General features: G+C 36.5%; 2 protein-coding genes across 3 annotated transcripts; one reads left to right on the top strand and one right to left on the bottom strand.

Annotated features, from left to right (window-relative positions):
- The first annotated feature begins 408 nt into the window (after positions 1-408).
- LOC103029868 (uncharacterized) lies at positions 409-4,114 on the top strand. Its single transcript, XM_007257763.3, has 3 exons — positions 409-450; positions 2,135-2,341; positions 3,064-4,114. The coding sequence occupies exons 2-3, from the start codon at positions 2,137-2,139 to the stop codon at positions 3,954-3,956; spliced, it is 1,098 nt and encodes a 365-aa protein (XP_007257825.3). The 5' UTR covers positions 409-450; positions 2,135-2,136; the 3' UTR covers positions 3,957-4,114.
- A 2,228-nt stretch (positions 4,115-6,342) lies between these two features.
- dcun1d5 (DCN1, defective in cullin neddylation 1, domain containing 5 (S. cerevisiae)) lies at positions 6,343-20,010 on the bottom strand. Of its 2 annotated transcripts, none has more exons than XM_022666002.2 (11): positions 19,880-20,010; positions 15,703-15,755; positions 15,500-15,542; positions 15,301-15,409; positions 14,129-14,220; positions 12,955-13,025; positions 12,778-12,869; positions 11,708-11,816; positions 11,376-11,480; positions 9,121-9,223; positions 6,343-6,776 (listed from the first exon to the last, which is right to left on the bottom strand). In XM_022666002.2, the coding sequence occupies exons 4-11, from the start codon at positions 15,369-15,371 to the stop codon at positions 6,721-6,723; spliced, it is 699 nt and encodes a 232-aa protein (XP_022521723.1). In that variant the 5' UTR covers positions 15,372-15,409; positions 15,500-15,542; positions 15,703-15,755; positions 19,880-20,010; the 3' UTR covers positions 6,343-6,720. The 2 variants fall into 2 exon arrangements, with proteins under 2 accessions (XP_022521723.1, XP_022521722.1); XM_022666001.2 differs by having other exon boundaries at positions 15,508-15,542.
- Positions 20,011-21,550: the final 1,540 nt, after the last annotated feature.

Genomic DNA, 21,550 nt, shown 5'->3' with positions numbered 1-21,550 from the left:
AAGTAACTTTTCAATTATATTTAAATTTTTTGAGATGCACTACTACTAATATGCAGTATGAGTCAACTACAGAATTCAAAATATGTATGTCTATTTATGTCATATTCCTTGTAAAATTATGAGAAACCTTTACATCTTTTAACTCTGTTATGTGCTTTTATCTAATCAGTAATTTCAAAGAACTAAAGCAACCTAGTTTTAATATAACAGCAGAACTATTAATTGTGTAATTTCTGTAGCATATAATATTCATAAATTCATAACAGGTGATTAAACACAGAGAGATGTAGCTGTAAACCTGTTAAAATTCATTTTCTGAGGAAAATGTTAATCTTTAAACAGGACTCACGAGATGGGATAATGTGTCATGTGAGGATCTGTACTTTACTCCTGTTTTAGAGTCAGAACTGCAGCAGAACGTCTGTCTGACAGCACTGAGGCAGGAGGCAGGTACCACTTTCTATACATGTGTTTATTATAGTGCACTGGCTTCAGTAGAAAATAAGCATAGGCTGTTTAAGTGCGTTTCTGCTAAGGATAAATATACACATACTTTTTGTGCAGTTAAACAGAAGAATAACATGATTTTGATCATTTTTTCATGCTCTCATATCAATATTATTATTGTGAAAAGTTTGGACACACCTCTTTTCTTTCAATGTGTTTTCTTTCTTTTTATGTTTTTTTCCATTGTAAATTTAATATTAAATACTATATTAAAGCTATACAGGAACACATGCTGAATTGTTTAATTAACAAAAAGCGTTAAATAAAGCAGATTCTGTTTTATTCTTTAGATTCTTCTATATAAGTATCACATTTATCTTTGAGGACAGATCTGCAGACTCTTGGTGAGATTTTAATCTCAGTGTCTTTATGAAGGAGAGTCACCTGGAATAGTTTTCTCAGCGTCTTGAAGGAAGGGGTTTCTGGAGGTGCTGAACAATAGTTGCTGCTTTTTCTTCACGCTGTGGAGCTCCAGCTCATCCCAATTAAATCACCTCAAATCACCATCTCAGTTTATCAGGTTTAGATCAGGGGATTAATGTGGAGGATAAACACTTTTTTACTGTTTACTACAGAATTCCATATGTGTCCCTTAACTGTTTCATGACTTTAATATTGATCTACAATGTAGAAAACACATTAGATGACATTAGATTAGAAAGGCAGGCAGAAAGGCAGGCAGAGAGGCATAAAGGCAGGCAGACAGAAAGGCAGGCAGAAAGGCAGGCAGAGAGGCATAAAGGCAGGCAGACAGAAAGGCAGGCAGAAAGGCAGACAGGCATAAAGGCAGGCATAAAGGCAGGCAGAAAGGCAGACATGCATAAAGGCAGGCAGGCAGAAAGGCAGGCAGAAAGGCAGACATGCATAAAGGCAGCCAGGCAGAAAGGCAGGCAGAAAGGCAGACATGCATAAAGGCAGGAAGGCAGAAAGGCAGGCAGAGAGGCATAAAGGCAGGCAGACAGAAAGGCAGGCAGAAAGGCAGGCAGAGAGGCATAAAGGCAGGCAGACAGAAAGGCAGGCAGAAAGGCAGGCAGAAAGGCAGACAGGCATAAAGGCAGGAGGCAGAAAGGCAGACATGCATAAAGGCAGGCAGGCAGAAAGGCAGGCAGAGAGGCATAAAGGCAGGCAGACAGAAAGGCAGGCAGAAAGGCAGGCAGAGAGGCATAAAGGCAGGCAGACAGAAAGGCAGGCAGAGAGGCATAAAGGCAGGCAGACAGAAAGGCAGGCAGAAAGGCAGGCAGAGAGGCATAAAGGCAGGCAGACAGAAAGGCAGACATGCATAAAGGCAGACATGCATAAAGGCAGGCAGGCAGAAAGGCAGGCAGGCAGAAAGGCAGACAAAAAGGCAGGCAGAAAGGCAGGCAGGCAAAAAGTCAGCCAGACAGAAAGGCAAGCAGGCAGACATAAAGGCAGGTAGAAAGGCCGTCAGACAGATAGATAGATTTTAAATCTGTTGGTTCTGAACTTGAGAAGGAGCATTCGGTCACTGAACACAGACTCCTCTGGTCGCTGATGCTGGTGTGCAGAGGAAAACTGGCATCATTAAATAAAGAAATAAAGAAAAACAATGAATAACTGAATGATGTGTCTAAACTTTTGACATTTTTGCTGTTGCTTCTTTATCTAGAAATGATTAAGCTGAGGAACATGTCTGTAAGTCTGCTCCTGCTCTGGATGGTAGTGAACATCCACACTGCTGCCGGATCTGCTGGAGAGATTCTCAGTGAACTCAGTGAGATAAACTCTGAAAGACCACTAAACATCAGACCTGAGGTCAGTGTGGATGTCTGTGTGGGATGTGCTGCGGATCTACAGTGTGACGAGAGCAGTGAAGGTAAATAAATAAACTTTTATGCTGGTGCTACACTGCATTCTCCTCTTTAGCATGTTAGAATACAAGCACCACACACAATCTTCAAATACGCAGACCAGCAGATTTCCTCTCTTATCAATAATACACTCAATATAATAACATACCCAAGGTTTCTGCTTAACTCAGCAATCCATACAGTTCTGTCTCAGGAACATATACTGTAGCACTGTAAAAAATTAGAGAACATTTAAAAATTGATTTTCTTTGATTTTACCAAATTGAAAACCTCTGGAATATAATCAAGAAAAAGAAGGATGATCCCAAACCATCAAACCAAACTGAACTGCTTGAATTGTTGCACCAGGAGTAAAGGCATAAAGTTATCCAAAAGCAGTGTGTAAGACTGGTGGAGGTAAAAACTTGCAGAGATATACGAATACTGTGATTAAAAACCAGGGTTATTCCACCAAATATTGATTTCTGAAAACTTGTTATATATGAACTTGTTTTCTTTGCATTATTTGAGGTCTGAAAGCTCTGCATCTTTTTCTCATTTTCTCCAAATAAATGCTCTTTATGAGAATATTTTTATTTAGAATTTGGGAGAAATGTTGTCTGTAGTTTATAGAATAAAACAACTATGTTCATTTCACTCAAACATATACATTTAAATAGGTATAAAATCAGAAAAACTAATTCAGAAACTGAAGTGGTCTCTTAATGTTTTATTCTTGAATCTCTAGGATTGGTGAAGTTGTGGCAGACCCCCTTTGGATCATTTGGAAATGGGCTGTTTTTTAGAGAAAACGACCCAATTAACATAAATAACAGAACACTGAGAATCCCAAGAGCCACTTTCAGCCATATTGGACTCTACCACTGTCGAATGGTGGACAACAGAGGAACAACAGTAATTTCATACAGAGTGAATGTGGTGGATAAAGACATAAACGGCCCGGAAAGACCGAGATTAGCCAGAGAAGCCCAGGAGACAGGAGGACATGAGCTGGCATCGGGTGTGGTACCAGCAGTGCTGGTGTCATTCATGGTCGCCTTCACCCTTGGCGCGTTCAGCAGATCCTACGTCATCAAGTGCCTCCAAAAAACAGAGGCCAGGATGCTTCCGAAACGAAGCTTTCACTCACGCAGAGCAGCTGGCATTGGTCCATTCAGAATGACCAGCAGGATGTCCTCCTTTTTTAAAGATTCTGGTGCTTTAAAGGCATCTAGACCCAATAAATCTCCCCCAAAATGGTTCTGGTCCAAGAAAGACAACCAAGAATCTACAGTTGAGGAGATTGAGGTTGTAGATGAAGCACAAACCAATCCAGAACCAGATCTACAACCAGAACCAGAGCATCAAGACGAAGAACCCTCTACCATACAACCCAAACGCAGAAGTAGAGTCATTAAACTCTACAACTACGATGATGAGGGTAAGAGATTCGACCATCTCACAGATCCGGAGGTGGTGATGTTGGAGCAGGAGGAGGTCGAACCCAAACCCAGACTCAGAGTGATGTCTCTGACCCGACTCAGCACCATCATGAGCCAAGTGGACACTCCAGATCTGTCTACATACAGAAGATCACGAGATAACACCCCATCTAAACCAGATGAGCCTCCTCAGGATTAGTTCTGGAGGGTTAACTGATTAATCAAATGTCATTTACTAATTTAATTAATCATATTACTGTTTTAATGCAATTTTCAAAATGGAAAAATCAAGACAATTTGTTTTCTTTTTTTAAGAATGTTTTAAGACCTCAATAAATATAATTTAAGGTCCCAAAATGTAGTCATAATTTCTTTAGTAGAAAATAATTAATTGTGTTGGAATAGAACACCTAACCTTTCCCATTTGCCAATTTTTGTTTCCATTTTGATGCAGAACATGTTAGCATGCTAGCTAGCTCAACGCTAATGTTAGTTAGCTCTCTGCTAATCCTGTTTTTTTTTCCTGGTAACGTAGCTAACTCGCTAACATCAGCATGTTAGTTAGCTCACCGCTAATGTTAACCCCGCTAACCTTAGTTCTCTTTTTGGTAACGTAGCTAACTCGCTGCTAACATCAGCATGTTAGCTAGCTCAGCGCTAATGTTAACTCTGCTAACCTTAGTTTTCCAACCTGTTTTAAGTCACCAACCTTTTTGAAACTGAGAACTACTTCTTGGGTACCATTTAACGCCAAGGGCTACTAGTTTGATACACACTTGTGAAATCATAAATGTATTCAATTTAATTTTAATTATATGTTATTATTTATAATGAAATATATTCATCCATGTGAAGACACAGATAAATATTAATATGCAACACAATTTTTTATAAGTCTCTGCAAGTATTTACGTTTTATATTATATTTTAATAGAATATTACATAATATATTATATTATATAGTTAGCATGGTAGCCTATGTTACATGTCCTGAAATGTCTCTCCACATTGTGCCACTTTGCTGTGGTCTCTCCGCAAATGAGACATGCAGGAACCTTGCAAAAAGAACTCTTCCTCCCATTCATTGTGAAAATATGTAGCTGGTCTTTTTATGGCAACAGTGGTCTATCTCTAATCTAATATAGTACATTTTTTTAAGTGTTTGTCATTTTCAAATTTACAAAAATGCAACTGATTTTAAAAAATAAAAGCAAAAAAAAAACAACCCAATAATCTATTTTTAGGACACCATGTTGATCACACCACTCTACGCTAACCTTAGTTCACCACTAATGTAAGTATGTGCTTTCCTACTGGCATTAAACACACCATCTAAAAATGTGTAATACCTACAGCAAATTTACAGTAAATTTAAGACAACTTAAGAACTTAATCATCCAGATTTTAATTTAAGACATTTTAAGACTTTTAAGGACCCACAGGAACCCTGCTATGTAAGGTATAATATCCCTTACAAAAAATAGGTTTATTCAAGTGTACTATTAGTATATTTCTTTCTATATATTTTTTTTATTTATCCCATTTTCTTCACAGTTTACAAGGCCAACCACCCAACCCGCTCATTAGGACTCCCCCTATCACTAGTGACATTTTTAATACGATGAACGATATTATACCCTGAAATATTGTTCCATATCACCCACCCCTAATTACCACATCAGGGTACTACTTCTTTGCTGTTTTAAGAAAAAGAAAAATTCACACTATTCTCATTTCCCATTTTATCTACTAGAGACAGATTATATCTGACTATCATTTGTTTTTACTTTAATCCTGGATGCATGGAAATATTGGCAGTGCGTTATTAGTATTATTAGGATCATGACATTCTGGATTATTGACTTCTGTTACAAATCTGATATTTTTTTTACATTTAGTGTTGTTTTAAGGCCATATCTCTTACACTTATTTCCAATTAGAAAAATATTGTCCAAAAAATTCCAAAAAGGCTAAATCTGATTCTTAAGATAGTCTAATGTGAACAACTCCAGAAAATAATTTAATCTAGTCCTAAATCCCATCCGGATAGGGCTTGTTTCTTGGGGGGGACATCCGTGAAAAATATGTAACATTTTTACTTAGTAATAAAACAGGAGGATTCAGTGAGGTTTTTTTTTTTCGTTTTTAGGCTTGCTCAGTCACATGACATCACGTTCAGTAGCTCCTCCATTTCCACTCGCTGTGGTGTTTTTAACGTGGATCTCTGTGGAAACGTGCACCCAAAGTGTAATTACAGTGCGCAGCAGTGGACAAATTGCTATTTTATTAAACGCGAGGAGACGAAACTCAGCTGTCCGTTTAGACAGGACTAAAATTATTGGAGGACCACGGAGTTCAGAGAAAAACAGTAGATAATTCAGCCTGTAATTTTCTCAGAGGAGAAAAACACATACATGGTCGTTCTGGACGGGAATAAAATCACAGAGGACCCACAATAAAAAAGAGAAAATTACCCCAGAACCCCCTGAGAAACTAATCCCGTCCGGATAGAGCTATAGACTATTTTCGCATTTATATTTTTAGTGTTTTGTTTTAAATCAGAGCCGTCAGTACTTGACAGAAAGTTATATTTACATACAATTCCTTTATTTTATTTTTTGAAAACACTATAAACAAGGTAAAACTCAAAAAATGAAAGGAAAAAAAAATTACATGATGACTCCCCTCCACCAGATCGTAAAACTGGCAATGTAACTGCTGCAACAGATGCGATACACATGAAAAAACAGTTCCCCTTTTCTGACGTTTTCCTTTTATAGTTAAATTAACACTGTGAGAGTCTCTGGGTAGTGATGGGTCCACCAGCGGCTCAGGAAACATGGCGGCAGTCCTGGAGAGGTGTGTGTGTGTGTTTGATGTCAGGACTGGAAGGTGTGGAGGGAGGGCATCCACTGATGTGCTTTTTCTTTTTTGCCCTTAAATTTTTACATCTGCAGCTTCTGCTATAACGCCAGCCGGGCCTTCTGCCACTCCACAAACTCATCCAGCATCACCGGCCCTGAGGAGAGCAGAGGATTAGTGAGGGTTAGTGAGGAAGAGTGAGAGAAATTCTTCTACTGGACTGACAGAGACAATCATTTATAGATATTCTGTCTGATGAGGCCTTTGTATTTTGTTCAACAAAGCCTTACACTTTTTGTATTTATAAATCTTTAAACACCTGCATGTGTTTTTTTTATCTGCTTTTATCTTAAGTTTCAATGTTTCCTACATTGTAAATGAACAGTGATCTATCAGACTATGAAGGAACACATAGGGAATCATGTAGTAACTTAAGTGTTAAACAAACCAAAAAAAAAAAAAACTCTGTGAAGAAGCTTTTAGGTGCTCTTATCTGGGGAGCTGTTAACTTGTGGTTTCTGAGGCTGGTAACTCTGATGAACTTATCCTGTACAACAGAGGAAACTCTTGCTCTTTCTTGGCACAGTCCTGATTTTTATCAAAGTTTTTGATGGTCTTTGTTTCTTGTAATTTTTTTCTTTACTTAGTTGAGTATAGGACTGGGTATGAAAATTCTAAACCAAAAAGGCACCGGCTGAAATGTCTTGATACTGTTTTTGATACATTGCATGAAACATGCATAAACACGCCAAATGCAGACAGTATTTTCAGCGCAGTTAGAACAACCCCATGGCTCCTTGTCGCACACAATGGAGAGCGTGTGCAGAAATATGGATCATTCAAATTGTCCACACACTGCCGGTGTGCTGAAATCTTTCAGTCTGTCTCTGTCTCTCCCTCTCCCTCTCCCAAAAGCCACTCATAATGACAGTATGAGAACGAAATTACTAATCTCGGCTGTTAAATAAATACATTTTGTAAGAATGATTATTGATTTTTGTATTTAATAAAGGTATCGAAAAAAGTAACGTTTGAGTACTGGTACCAAATTCAAGGTACCGTACAGGTACTGAAAAATTTTAAACGATACCCAGCTCTAGTTGAGTAGTTCTTGCCATGATATGGATTAAAACATTACTCAAATAGGGCTTGACTACGCATAGCTGTTAACTGAAAGCCTGAATTCCAGGTGACTCTACCTCAAAGCTGACTGAGAAAATCCAGAGATGTGTAAAGCTGTCTGTATCTAAGCAAGAGGTGCTACTTTGAAGAATGTAAAATATAAAACATTCTGGTTTGTTTAACACTTTCTTTTTCACTTTTTTTTCACTAAATAATTCCATGTTTTTCTTCATAGTTTGGACGAGTTTAGTAATAATCTACAATCCAGAACAAGAGTGAGATATACATTTGCTCATGTGCCAACAGTAAAAGGAAAAATATGAGGAGTCTGTTCTGTTATGAGGAGCATAAGGACACAGGATTTATGTTCTAATCCTTGCGGGTCACACTGTGTTCTTTCCAGCCTACGTCTCTGCAAAGATTAGCATTACCCCTCTTAACTAAACATATGTAGAGCTGAGGATTTCAAATCAGGTGTGTTTAATGATGTTCTAATGTGATAACGGCCAATCCTGGTGCTGGATTTAATGTAGGTCTATTTTAAAGCTTAATAAAACAAACACACAGACATCAGCTCAGAAAGACATCTGATTAATTTGAACAGACCAGAGGGTTCTCCAGGACTAGAATGCGGACCTGTTGGTCTAAAGCATTACAAAGTGTTAAGCTACAGATTTAAGCACGACCGTTTCTCATTTCTGGTCCTGGTGCACCACTGACTTTGGACTTGATAATAAAACACAGTGGATCAACACCAGCAGATGACATGTCTCTCTTTATCCAAACCATCACTGATTGGTGGAAACTTCACACTAGACCTCATGCAGTTTGGACTGTGTGTCTCTCCACTCTTCCTCCAGACTCTGCTCCCTTCATTTACAAATGAAATGTAAAATTTACTGATCATCAGTGATGGTTTGGAGAGACATGTCTGTCATCTGCTGGTGTTGATCCACTGTGTTTTATTATCAAGTCTAAAGTCAGTGCAGTTTTGTTTTCCCACAAAATCTTACAGCACTTCATGCTTCCCTCTACTACTGACAACTTTTTATGTAGATGCAGATTTCATTTTCCAGCAGGACTTGGCGCACTGCCCACACTGACAAAAGTACTAATTGGTATTATATAATATTCTAATTTTCTGAGACACTGATCTTTGCTTTTTTATTGGCTGTAAGCCATAATCATCAACAATAACAGAAATAAACACTTAAAATAGATCACGAAGGGTTTAATACATCTATATAATATATGAGTTTCTAATTTTGAACTGAATTACTGAAATAAAGTTACTTCCCAATGCTATTCTAATTTTTTGAGATGCACTAGTAAATGTTGCACTAAATAAGGAACTAAAAAGTGAACTGTAAGAGACTTACATGCTCCGTCCTCGTCGTAATTACTGAGGTCTGGGTTAACAGTGCGACTAAACTCTAAGACGTTGTACCACTGGTCCTTGTTCATGACTTTATACTTGGATTGCTGCAGATACAGAAAAAAAGAGGAGAGTTAAAATAAAATAAAATCACAGTTTTACAGAAACACAATCTAAAACTTGACATTAGTTCTGATAGAAGTATTTTGACTGCCATTGTTTAAAACTACACTACAAGTCCAATTGTGCTCTCTCGGACTCCGGTTGCTGATGGCAAGCAGCATGAAATGGACTCGAACAAGGGAATTGTAGCTAACTCATAAGGAATGGGCAAAAAAAAAAAAAAAACCTGAAACCAACATTAAACTAGATAAACTCTCTAATTTATAGATTTCTTAAGGCTAAGTAGTAAGGCCAAAGATTAAATGGGAATGGGCCAATATTTAAAACAGAACTGATAATCAAAAGTAATACAAACTTCCAAAATGAATAAATAGGAATTTAGTTAAATGCTTTGTGAACCATCCTTGCAGCTAGCTAATCTACTGAAAAATACAGCTCATGTCTAGTTTTTATTGGTTATCCAGGTAAACATAAACTTACTTATGAGTTTGAAGGCCTAGTTGGTTTATTAGCATGACCAAACTGACCTGGTTATTTTAACATAGTGGTCCTGACCTTTAAGATAGTCTCTCTACGCCAGGGGTGTCAAACTCATTTTGGCCGAGGGCCACATTGGCATATTGGCTGTCCTCTGAGGGCCAGATGTAACTTATAAATGTAATAAAATGTAACCAAATGTAATATAAAATTAATGTAATTACTCTTTAATGTTAAATAACTCTCAATGGAAAAAATGTTTGCTTGTTGCTCTATTAACATAAATCCTTTTAATTTGTCATGTTATGAAATCCAAAAACTCCATCAATCAAGAACCAAACTATTCAAGTGAATAGAAATGACATAAAATACAAGTTATATTAACTTTGATCAAAACGTTTGATACTGAAAAGAGGCTTAATAAATATAAAATCAAAAACTGTGAGCTGTTAAGAACATGTGACAGATTTAGCAGTTCCGCAGATTTAGCAGTTCCTCATCCAACCACTAGTGGGAGCTGCAGCAGCAGCACAAGCCCGCAGTCTTTACTGAGTCAGAGCTACAGCCCAGCCACGGGCTACAGGGCTCAGCTGAGCCAGTTTTTTTATTTTATTTTTTTTTTTTTTACAGTTTTTAAAGTTCTTCTGTATAGAAAATAAAGGTTTTAACCCCACTAACCGGATAATACAGCTCTCTACAGTTCATCTTTCAGCCCAAGCAGCTAACAGCAGCAGATTAGAGCAGCCGTCACGGAGTCACTGCTGGGATTACATTATAAACAGGTCAGTTAGCGCGCTGCTAACCTCAGGATGTTTATAACTACGAAGTTTAGTGGACACACCACGGCTGCAAGGTTAGACTGTTGAAGGCTACTGAAGACTATTAAAGGCTATTGGAGGTTATTGAAAGGGTTATTGGGAGCAGAAATCAGTAGTACAGGCTGGTTAGATAAGTGATTCACGTCCTCGTCCTTTGCTGCGGTGAAACTGCGACTAGCGCTGTCACAGTTACGTTTATTAACGTCATTAAAACAGATTTTGTCAGGTATTGTTTTATAAATATTTACACATAACTTATATCTCTCCTAAAAAGCGTTTATTTTGGTCAGTAACACTCTTCGTAACACAAAAGGCATACCGGTCTTTCGCCTTGAAGCACAGCCGTCCGTCTGCATCAACTTCTCTTTTCTGGACATTATGGGACAAACATTTGTATGTCTCAATTCCACCCGCGAAGTTACACCTTCCCTCCGGCAGGGTTTCCACATCAGTGACTACACTGCCGTGTAGTGGCAGTAAGCCGTAACTTCGCGGGTAATACAATCGACAAGCATTGTGGGAAATGTTGTTTTTGGTCAAAGCACGCTTCTGACCTATTTATTATAGACACTGAGATTTTACAAGCTCTCGCGGGCCACATAAAAGGACGTGGCGGGCCACATTTGGCCCGCGGGCCTTGTGTTTGACACATGTGCTCTACGCCAAAAACTTGGTTAGGTTAGTTATGCTGGTTGACCAGCTAAATCTATTAAACTCAAATAAAACCAATGGAAATGACACTATGCTGGTCAAGAGCTGAGCTAATTACCACTGTATGTGTTCTTTCTTCAGAATAGACATCCATCATTAATGCTAAAACTGAAAATAATTATATACCAACCTCCAAAAACTGGTGAAACACAGGAAACAGAGGCCATGTCCTTCCAAGCAGCAGCGCCAACATTGATTTGGCTGTGTCCATATCTAGACTACGCTGATCTTTATCCTACAGACAAAATTCAGATGTTAGTCAGTCACACTCATACACTTTTTTTTTTATAAATTTATTTCTAATTGTATCCCATTTTCTTCCAATTTAGCTACTCAGCTGTCACATATTCGGCCAAACACAAATAAGTCATTATTTTGGCAGAACAATTGCGTTCAATTAATATTTAATGCATCCCTATTCATTTTCTAATCATCTCAGACTGAAACACACATGAACCTTACCCTGGCAAAGTCGAAAGCATATCTATAAATGTTTTTGAACACAGCCAGGTCGTTCAGTTGAGAGCGCAGGTAGTCCAGCTTGCCTTGTAACCTTTCTGTACAGTCGCATCTGTTCCAAAGAGAAAATATCAATATTAAAATGTTTAACAGGCAGAAAAATCCAAAGTTTTTCTTTCAGAACAGTCAGATATTTTCTTTTATTATACAGAACCACTTTCGTACACACAGTTACCGTATTTTTCAGACTATAAGGTGTACCAGATTATAAGGTGCACTTTTTTCTGGCCTGGATTATAAGAGGCATTAAGCAACACTAGTAAGGAACAGGGGTGTTGCAAATTTTACCTTCTAATTCAGCAGATCTCCCCGCTGTGGGGGTGGGGGTTCCATCTACATCTACACAGATTTCTCTCCTGAAAACTGTTTAGTTGGGTATGTAAAGCGCTTTCGTTTTTTCACAGCGAGCTTATATTTCCAGATTTCCACTAAGGCTGGGTGCAACAGCATTAGAATTAGCTGCTAACCGTAGCACTAACGGGATGTTAATGCCACCCAACAGTGCTAAATGAAGGGGGGGGGTGTTCAGCTAAGCCAGGGTGATATTAACTAGTGGTTCGTCCCACATAGCTTGTTTTAACACGGAACACATGCAGACTACAGTGCGATATACGGTTAGCAACTAATGCTAATGCTGCTCCAGTAGTGCTAGCTTGGGTTAACAGCAGGCTACAGGCAATATACTAGCCTCTGAATGGCAAAAGAGCTAATGCTTAGCGTGGTTAGTGGCTAATGCTGCTCCAGTCTTGGTCCTGGAGTATTAAACTGAAACTCCTGTATAACTCTGTACTTCAGTGGAGTGGCTTTACTGCTCCTTAATACCTGACTGATAGAATTCATACATAAGGTGAACTGGATAATAAGGCGAACTGACAATTTTTGAGAAAAATAAAGGACTTTAAATGCACCTTACAGTGTGAAAAATACGGTACTTTACAAATCAAATTAATCGTGTTTAGAGGAAAGGCAAGTTTATTTAAGAAGAAAATAAAATAGAAGAAAAACTCTCTTACTGCAGTGAAGTCATTCCTTTGAGCCACTCTTCTTTTGTGAAAAATCCCATATTTGGAGCTTCTAGTTTCCAGGCTAGGACTAACATGATAATCTGGACACAAAAACAAACACTTTAATATAATGCACTGTAATTCACAATAATCCAGGATATACTAAACCATCTCTAAAACTCTCACATTCTCTGGTTCCACGCCGATATCCTCACAGAACTTCTCCATTCCTTCAGGTCCAACCACGTCATCGGGTCCTTAAAGGGGAATATCACGCCAGTGATTAATAAACCAGTCACAGAAAAATATTTCACAAACATAAAAGACAATTATATTATCGACTTATTGTACAATAAACGGACATGACCTCAATAATAATTGATAATGGTCAAATCATTTATTGTGTTTATTTGTATGTTTGTTCACATACATAACAACAAACAATATTTTAGCCAGTGATGCTAAATGACTCCACATACACAGTGTGACCTCTGGAATATAATCAAGAGGAAGATGGATGACCACAAGCCATCAAACCAAACTGAACTGCTTGAATTTTTGCACCAGGAGTAAAGCAGCATAAAGTTATCCAAAAACAGTGTGTAAGACTGGTGGAGGAGAACATGATGCCAAGATGCATAAAAAAAAAAAAAAACTTATATCGAAAAACAGGGTTATTCCACCAAATATTGATTTCTGATTGAACTCTTAAAACTCTGTGAATATGAAATTGTTTTCTTTGCATTATTTGAGGTATTTTTGGTTATCTCATTTTCTGTAAATAAATGCTCTAAATGACAATATTTTTATTTGGAATTTGGGAGAAATGTTGTCTGTAGTTTATAGAATCAAACAACAATGTTCATTTTACTCAAACATAAACCTATAAATAGCAAAATCAGAGAAACTGATTCAGAAACTGAAGCGGTTTCTTAATTTTTTTCCCAGAGCTGTAGAATTATTTTATACATTTGTCTTGCTGTCTTTAAAACGGTATGAATGCTTTGTTATGCTATTCTGTTTTCTTCATATCAGTGGCATTTAATTGTCTTAAAATGACAATATCGTTTATCGCAATAATTTAAAAACTTTTATTTATAGCTACTGTTACATTTTAAGAATTTTTATTTTATAGCCAATTTTATATCTACACCTGAATACGAAGATAAAGAATGAAAACTATTTAACACAACCATCAGCCCACAGTTCCCTGTGTTATTAGATCTCGTCAGATCCTCCAAACACAGCAAAATCTTTATACTGATTGTATTATTTGTAAGATATTATAGAGGTTATTAAAGGGAAATTACAGATACAATAGATATAAAAAGTTAAATAAATAAACTAATGAATTATTTACCTGCATACTCGTAGAACCATGCGAGGCACTTCTTGCTTGAGAACTGATCCTCTGGATTTATCAATCTCCCAGGGGTCTGTGTCCTGCAGTAACTGGGGAAGAGGAATATAAAATTTACAGTTATATTATGGCAATTATTGTTTTTTTCTTTATTGTAAAGTCACGTGTATTAAAGAGGCAGGCTGATATAGTGCAAGGAGTCTTGCGCCTAATTCATTCTTAAAAACAGTGGTTTGTGTTGGGTGATTTTCATGAATAATTTGGTTAATTTAATTTAAAGTTTTAATGCAATTTAAACATGGGGCAAATAGGAAAATTGATTATAATCGAAAATCTGATTTTTTTGGTGAAAAAAAAAAAACTGATGATAATTTTTTTTTTAGGCCTTAATCGCCCGGCACTATTCCAACTATACAGCACTGTTGTACAAGTCTTCAGTCCCCCCCCCCCGATGTGGAGAAACTCATGGGAGTCACAATGGGGGCACACTCTAAGCCTATTCTTTGACCCTATCCCATTTCACCCCTTGGTTTTACCCCTAAACCTCTATTTACTTACCCCTCAAAGAGTAGGGGTGTCCTGATTTTTGTTAGGCTGGAGGGGTAGGTTAGGGGGAAGGGATTGGGCTTCTTAACCCTTAAAACAGAGATTTTTTTTGTAGGGTATTAGTAAGAGGGCGGAACAAGTGACAGAAGGAACCCACAAATGTAAGTATTTTCCTTGTTAAAAGTGATAAGTAGCACAATATGACCATAGTGTAATGTTTAGTTTCAATGTTTTATGGCCAATTTTTTCATAACAAGCATAAAAAAAGAATGCTAATAGTTTGTCTCAGTAGCTAGCTAGCTAATTTTTCCAGACCTCCATAAATGGTGCATTTAAGGCAGAACGGAATAATAAAACAAAAGTTATTCAAAGCTAATTCCAGGGTTACTACGCCTATGCCTAAAGTTAGCAATCTAACCAGCAGCAGCAGCTAGGTTACTGAACTTTAGCGCTCCATTTCAATTACCACATCAGCCCAGCAGGGTCACCTATGCCTGTTGGAAATACATAGTCCTACCTAAAAACACAACAACCTGTAGAAACTATAGGATTTAAATCAGCATTTTGAAATCTTTAGATATACTGAACAAATGAAGAGAAAAAAAGACTGAGTGCTTCAGCCTTACCTGGTGATTTTACACTTTTTGATGCTGGAGTCTTCTGAACCAGAGGACTTTCTCTTCTTCTTTACAGGCATTACGTAACTTCCAAAGGTTTGATTTAGCCTAACTGAATCTGGGAAACGAGAAAGTTCAGAAAAATAAGATCCTGATCAAAGCAGACGTTAATACTGGTTAAATAAATCTGAGTGAAATTTAACTATACCTGCGTACTTTTGGTCTCTCTGTCCATTCAAGTCTACAAGATTCTAAAGAAAGAAAATACACAACATGGTTATAAATAATTAAATATGCAATATACAGCTCTGGAAAATAAATAAGAGATTGTATAACAAATTGATAATGTAATCACTGTGATAGGCCAACATCAAACACTGGACTTAAAAGTTAAAGCAATAAATTACTCACGAGTCTATCCAGGGTTGGAGACGTTTTATTTCACACAGCCGTATCGTAGAAACCTAGAAGATGAGAGACTTCCATCAAAATAATTCCAAACAATCAAACCTGAGACTTCTGACAGAGTCTAGTATTGGAGTAAAATGTAATTACTATAACTAGGCATGTAAGAAAATATCAATATCGCATCATATTGTGATTTTTGGTTTTGAAATACTATATTAATTTTTGATACCTTCAGTTAACATGTAAAAATTGGTGTCAGAAGTGGATCATTTAATGCCATGTATAAATCACACCAGCTGGATAGCAGTGTCACACCCTCTCATCATATTCTACTGCTTTGATTGGAAAAAAAAATAAACAGTTCTTTTATTAAGATTTTATAAAGGAGTTTTTTTTTTTTTTTTTTTGTAAAATTGCAATATAAAATTGCAATTAGGGATGTCTCCAATCCACTCATGTGATCGTACGCGGAATTTTTAAAGGATTACAATTAGACGGAAACACACCTGTTTTTCAAGGTGGGGGGAAAAAAACAAGGGTAATATATGTAGGTACACTAGCATTTTGTCCTTAATTAAAGCACTCCATTAACCTCAGTAACTCAACACATCAAAATATTCACAAATGAATGCGGCAAAACTATCTTAACATATTACAATACAGTTTAAAAATAAAACAATCCTAACTCAAGTTTGCCAGAAAATAGAATTAAATGGAAATCATTTACACAACTATATCGTACTTGTTTAGTTTGTGATAAAAATTGGCAATCATAACGTAGTTTCAATAACAATCAAAAATTAATTAAAACACATTCAAGTTGTCCCTTAAGGCTGTTTACTTTCTTTGTTTCTTTCCTTTTTTACTGCATCGCCAAAGTATCGGAAAAATACACCATACCAAATGACTGTCATTGGGACATCCCTACTTGCAATATATTGAATCATAACCCCTGAATCGAGATACACATCGTATCATAAGCTTTTGCCAATACAGGATAAGGGTTAGTAATTTTTATATTACCATCAACAAACGTCTATTTTCTGGTCTATTTTTATATATAAGGCACACCAGATTATAAGGCACATTACGCAACACTATTAAGGATGCCTACATCGAAGTGAGCAAGGGTGTCGCTACGTTTCCCCATGTTTTCAGTGAAGTTTCTCCAGCACTAAGGCTTGGTGCAGCCAAATTAGCATTAGTCGCTAACCACAGCGCTAGCAGGGCGCAAAAGCCGGAACCCAGAGCGATCCAATAACCCAGGGAGCTATCAACTAGCGGTTCGTCCCACGTAGCTTGCTTTAACATGGTAAACATGCAGATTACAGTTCCAATACACTCGCCTCTGAATGGCGAAACAGCTAGTGCTGAGGTTAGCGGCTAATGCTAATGGTGCTGCACCCAGCCTTAGTGCTGGAGAAACTTCTGAAAACCCTTATAACTCTGTACTTCAGCAGAGTGGCTTTACTGCTTCTTTAATACCTGACTGGCAGAATTCATACATAAGGCACACTGTTTTATAAAGTAAATTGACGATTTTTTGGGAAAATAAAGGATTTTAAGTGCACTTCATAGTCTTTATTATTTTTTTTTTATCCAGGTCCTGGAGACATGCTGCACTTATTATTTTTACATTTGAAATATCTAATCTGATATAGCAAATCTAAAATAACTTGGGTTAAAACAGGCTCATTACAAACATGTGCAGAAAGGTGTTCCTCTAGCAACAGCTTTAGGAAACAGTGCTCTGAGATTCTGTTTATTATTCATATCTGTGGATCTTGATTAGTATGAACAGCATGTGCTCCAGACTGCCTCTCGTCTGAAACCACAAGGTCACGCTGAGATTACACAATAACCCTGAGATTGAGGGTTATTTACCAGACGCCAGGTGAGTAATGATGATGATGCAGAGAGCAGAATAACAAGCACGCCACACTTATTCCTTATTCATCCTCATCTCATTTATCTCTAATATACTGTCTCTCTGGTTTAATTTCCAGGTTTATCCAGAATACAAAAAAAAAAACTGCAACAACTTCAATATAAGAGCTATACGGAAAATAATGTTTTAAAACTGTATAAAACTTAGATATACCCTTCAACTCTATTTGTCTTTATATGAAAAGGTTAAACAAGAGGCACAATCAACAGCAGTAGGCATCTGGGTGACTCTTCTTGTTAGTTTTGTTCACAGTGTGATACATTTTGTTTGTTTGGCTCAAGGATATATTATTTCCAGCTTTTCTGCTTTTTACCATCTATATTCTATACTAAAATAAAGTGTGTGCCTAAATCTTAAACCAGACATTCCATATAGCTTATGATACGGCCAATAAAATGAATTAAGAATTGTTGTCAACATATAAATTATGCATGAATGATGACATCAGAATTATATCGGTATCTGCCAAGAATAGCTTTTTTTTTTTTTTTTTTTTTTAATCATCTTCATCAGCCAATATGGCCGATAGTTAAAACCAATATTAATATTTGGTTGGACTGCCTTTAGCTTTGATTGCGACAAGTATTCGCTGTAGAATTAAACTATCAGTAAGTAGATAGTTATTTAATTCTTTCCTTTCTTACTTTTTTAAATAAAAGCCCTTTTTGTATCAATACCCCCTTTTGCAGTTTTGCAACATAATTTAGCCATTCAGAATTTAAGGTATTTCTCAGTTAACTTGTTTTTGATCATCATATAACCTTTTTTATCACTACACCTCTAATGCACATTTGGGTCAAAAATGACCTCTATTCATTTTCTATTGTAATTCATTTAAGGGTTTCTTTAGAACAAATCCTCATTTTTATTTTCCTTTATTACTTTATAAAGAAGATTTTGTACTTTTACATCAGGTTCACACACACACACACACACACAGGTCAGACACAGTTAAAAAATGTATACTGCCCAACTGCACAAAGATTTAATTTAACTCTGCTCAATTAAACTAATTTTTTGCATGACGGGTGCATGTTATTTGCCTAGCCAATGTTCTGTAGGCAATAAGAGCAAGTTACCATCCTCTGTACTGTAAATTGTGACCGTAAAGTGTTGGTAATGCACTGAGAACTGCAATGTAAGATTAAAGTTCCCATGCAATAGAAAAACAAATACAATGGCAGGAGATAAGGAGGGATGTTTTATCCTGTATTAGAAACAAAAATCACAAGCTAACCCCCCTGAATAATAATTCAATAATAAATAGTCATATCAACTGACTATTCTTCTTCTAAATTATTAAAACTGAACTTTTTCAGTGATGGTGTAACAATTTAGGGAGTTAAATAAATACAAATACAAGTTAAAAAGGAACTTGAGCAAGGTGTTAAAAGTTTAACTATTTTAAAAAGGTTGATTTATTTATGACTCCATGACATTTTGAATCATTGACTTCTGTTACAAATCTGATCAAATTCTTGTATTTTAGAATTTCATGTTAGGAGTGTGCCATATATCATATCGTATTTAATCTGCTTTAAAACTGATTTATAAAATGTTTTATAAAGCTGTGAACATTATATAAATGTAACACAAGCGTTACAGGTTAGTTTATTGAGTGTAGTATTAATTAACAGCTGGTATTTTTGTGTATCAAAAATACTAATCTGATTTTAAACTGATTCATTAAGGATTTATGAAGCTGTGGACATTATGTAAAAGCAGCACAAGCGTTACAGATTAGTTTATTGAGTGTAGTATTAATTAACAGCTGGTATTTTTGTGTATCAAAAATACTAATCTGATTTTAAACTGATTCATTAAGGATTTATGAAGCTGTGGACATTATGTAAAAGCAGCACAAGCGTTACAGATTAGTTTATTGAGTGTAGTATTACATAAACGCTGGTATTTGTAATTTCACCTGATTTTAAACTGATTTATTAAGATTTTATAAAGCTGTGGACATTAAATAAATATAGAACAGGCTTTAGAGGTTAGTTTAGTGAGTGGAGTATTTATTAAAAGCTGGTATTTGTGTAATAAATCTGTGGTTATTCTCCGGGAGCTAATGCTGCTGCTGCTACTGTTTACCGGCTACTGAATAAGAGCTAACGGCTAAAGCAGCGCAGCTACCCGGGTAACTATCTGCGCTAAACCCGAACACCCCGCTCCCAGCGCTGATCCGCCGCTTAAATCACCGATATACCGGCTTTAACCGGGAATACTGACCGAACCCGAGCCGCTCAGAGTCCAGATATTCTCCCAATCCACCAGAAAACACAGCGCAGCTCCTCCGCTCCTGCCCCGGTCTCCAGCTCCCCGACACAGCTATCCTATTATACAACCGGGTCCCGCACTACATAATAAAAGTCCCACCCCCGGTCTCTAACACTGTAACATAAAAGACTACTTCAGTTTCTGAATCAGTTTCTCTGATTTTGCTATTTATAGGTTTATGTTTGAGCAAAATGAACATTGTTGTTTTATTCTATAAACTACAGACAACATTTCTCCCAAATTCCAAATAAAAATATTGTCATTTAGAGCATTCATATTCATAAAGTTTTAAGAGTTTAGCAATCAATATTTAGTGGAATAACCCTGATTTTTTTTTTTTTAAATCACAGTTTTCATGCATCTTGGCATTATGTTCTCCTCCACCAGTCTTACACACTGCTTTTGGGGAAAAAATCCAGCAGTTCATCTTGGTTTGATGGCTTGTGATCATCCATCTTTCTCTTGAATGTATTCCAGAGGTTTTAAATTTGGTGAAATCCAAGAAACTCATCATCAAGTCCTCTCTTATTTCTTTTTTTATTTACAGTAATATTCAGTTACAGCTCTGGAATAAAATAAGACTGATTTTACTATTTATAAGTATATATTTGAGTAAAATGAATATTATTGTTAAACTACGGACAACATTTCTCCTCCAACTCCAAATAAAAATATTGCCATTTAGAGCATTTATTTGCAGAAATAACAAAAAAGATGCAGAGCTTTCAGACCTCAAATAATGCAAAGAAAACAAGTTCATATTCATAAACTTTTGTGGAATATCCCTGTTTTTTAATCACAGTTTTCATGCATCTTGGCATCATATTCTCCTCCACCAGTCTTACACAGTGCTTTTGGATAACTTTATACCACTCCTTGGTTTGATTTCTTGTGATCATCCATCTCAACATTCAAACTCAACGTTTGTAAGCGGTCTCTTATTTTTTTTTCCAGAGCTGAATATATATATATTATATATGTGTATTACACACAGAGTGATCTATTTTAAGATTTTATTTATTTTATTGTTGATGATTATGGCTTACAGACAATTTAAAAAAATCGGTATCCCAGAAAATAAAAGTTGTCATCTGCAGAGCCCATAAGGTGACATGTTATTTTTTTTTAACATGTCACCGTATGGGCTCTGCAGGTGACATCTTTTATTTTCCCATAAGGTGACATGTTAAAAAAATAATGAGTGGCCACGACTTATTAAGGCATGGGAACGAGATACTATATGTATGGGAATAAGATAAAAAAAGTCAGAGCCAGAGAATAATAAAGAATAATAAAGCTTGATTGTCTGTAAATGTATGCCCATAAAGAAACTGAATATCACATCAAAGCTCCTTTAATCAAAGGATAAGTAAGAAAATGGAGGGTAAATTGGTTTATTTTTATTTTTATCTTGGAAGGAATTATTGTGATATTTTGGAGTCTCTTGCAGTGAGACATGGTAGAATTCTAAGTAAAAGACACTTACAGTAATTCTCATACTAAAAGCTGAAGGGATTAGTTTCTCAGAGGGTTCTGGGATAATTTTCTCCTCTGTGATTTTATTCCCATCCAGAATGACCATGTATGTGTTTTTCTCAGACGCCCTCTGAGAAAATTACAGGC

Source organism: Astyanax mexicanus, chromosome 9 (genome assembly GCF_023375975.1).
Source record: "Astyanax mexicanus isolate ESR-SI-001 chromosome 9, AstMex3_surface, whole genome shotgun sequence".
NCBI classification, from domain to species: Eukaryota; Metazoa; Chordata; class Actinopteri; order Characiformes; family Acestrorhamphidae; genus Astyanax; species Astyanax mexicanus.
Note: the sequence above shows the minus strand (reverse complement) of the source record. Positions and strands in the feature narration are given on the sequence as shown.

What these genes read in the sequence shown, in the direction of transcription:
- LOC103029868 (XM_007257763.3), top strand. Translation starts at nt 2,137, where the DNA reads ATGATTAAGCTGAGGAACATGTCTGTAAGTCTGCTCCTGCTCTGGATG. An exon ending in GTGTGACGAGAGCAGTGAAG is followed by an intron (nt 2,342 to 3,063) that starts GTAAATAAATAA and finishes TTGAATCTCTAG; the next exon opens with GATTGGTGAAGTTGTGGCAG.
- dcun1d5 (XM_022666001.2), bottom strand. An exon ending in AAAGGAATGACTTCACTGCA is followed by an intron (nt 11,817 to 12,777) that starts GTAAGAGAGTTT and finishes TCTTTGGAACAG; the next exon opens with ATGCGACTGTACAGAAAGGT. An exon ending in TGTTTCACCAGTTTTTGGAG is followed by an intron (nt 9,224 to 11,375) that starts GTTGGTATATAA and finishes CTGTATCTGCAG; the next exon opens with CAATCCAAGTATAAAGTCAT.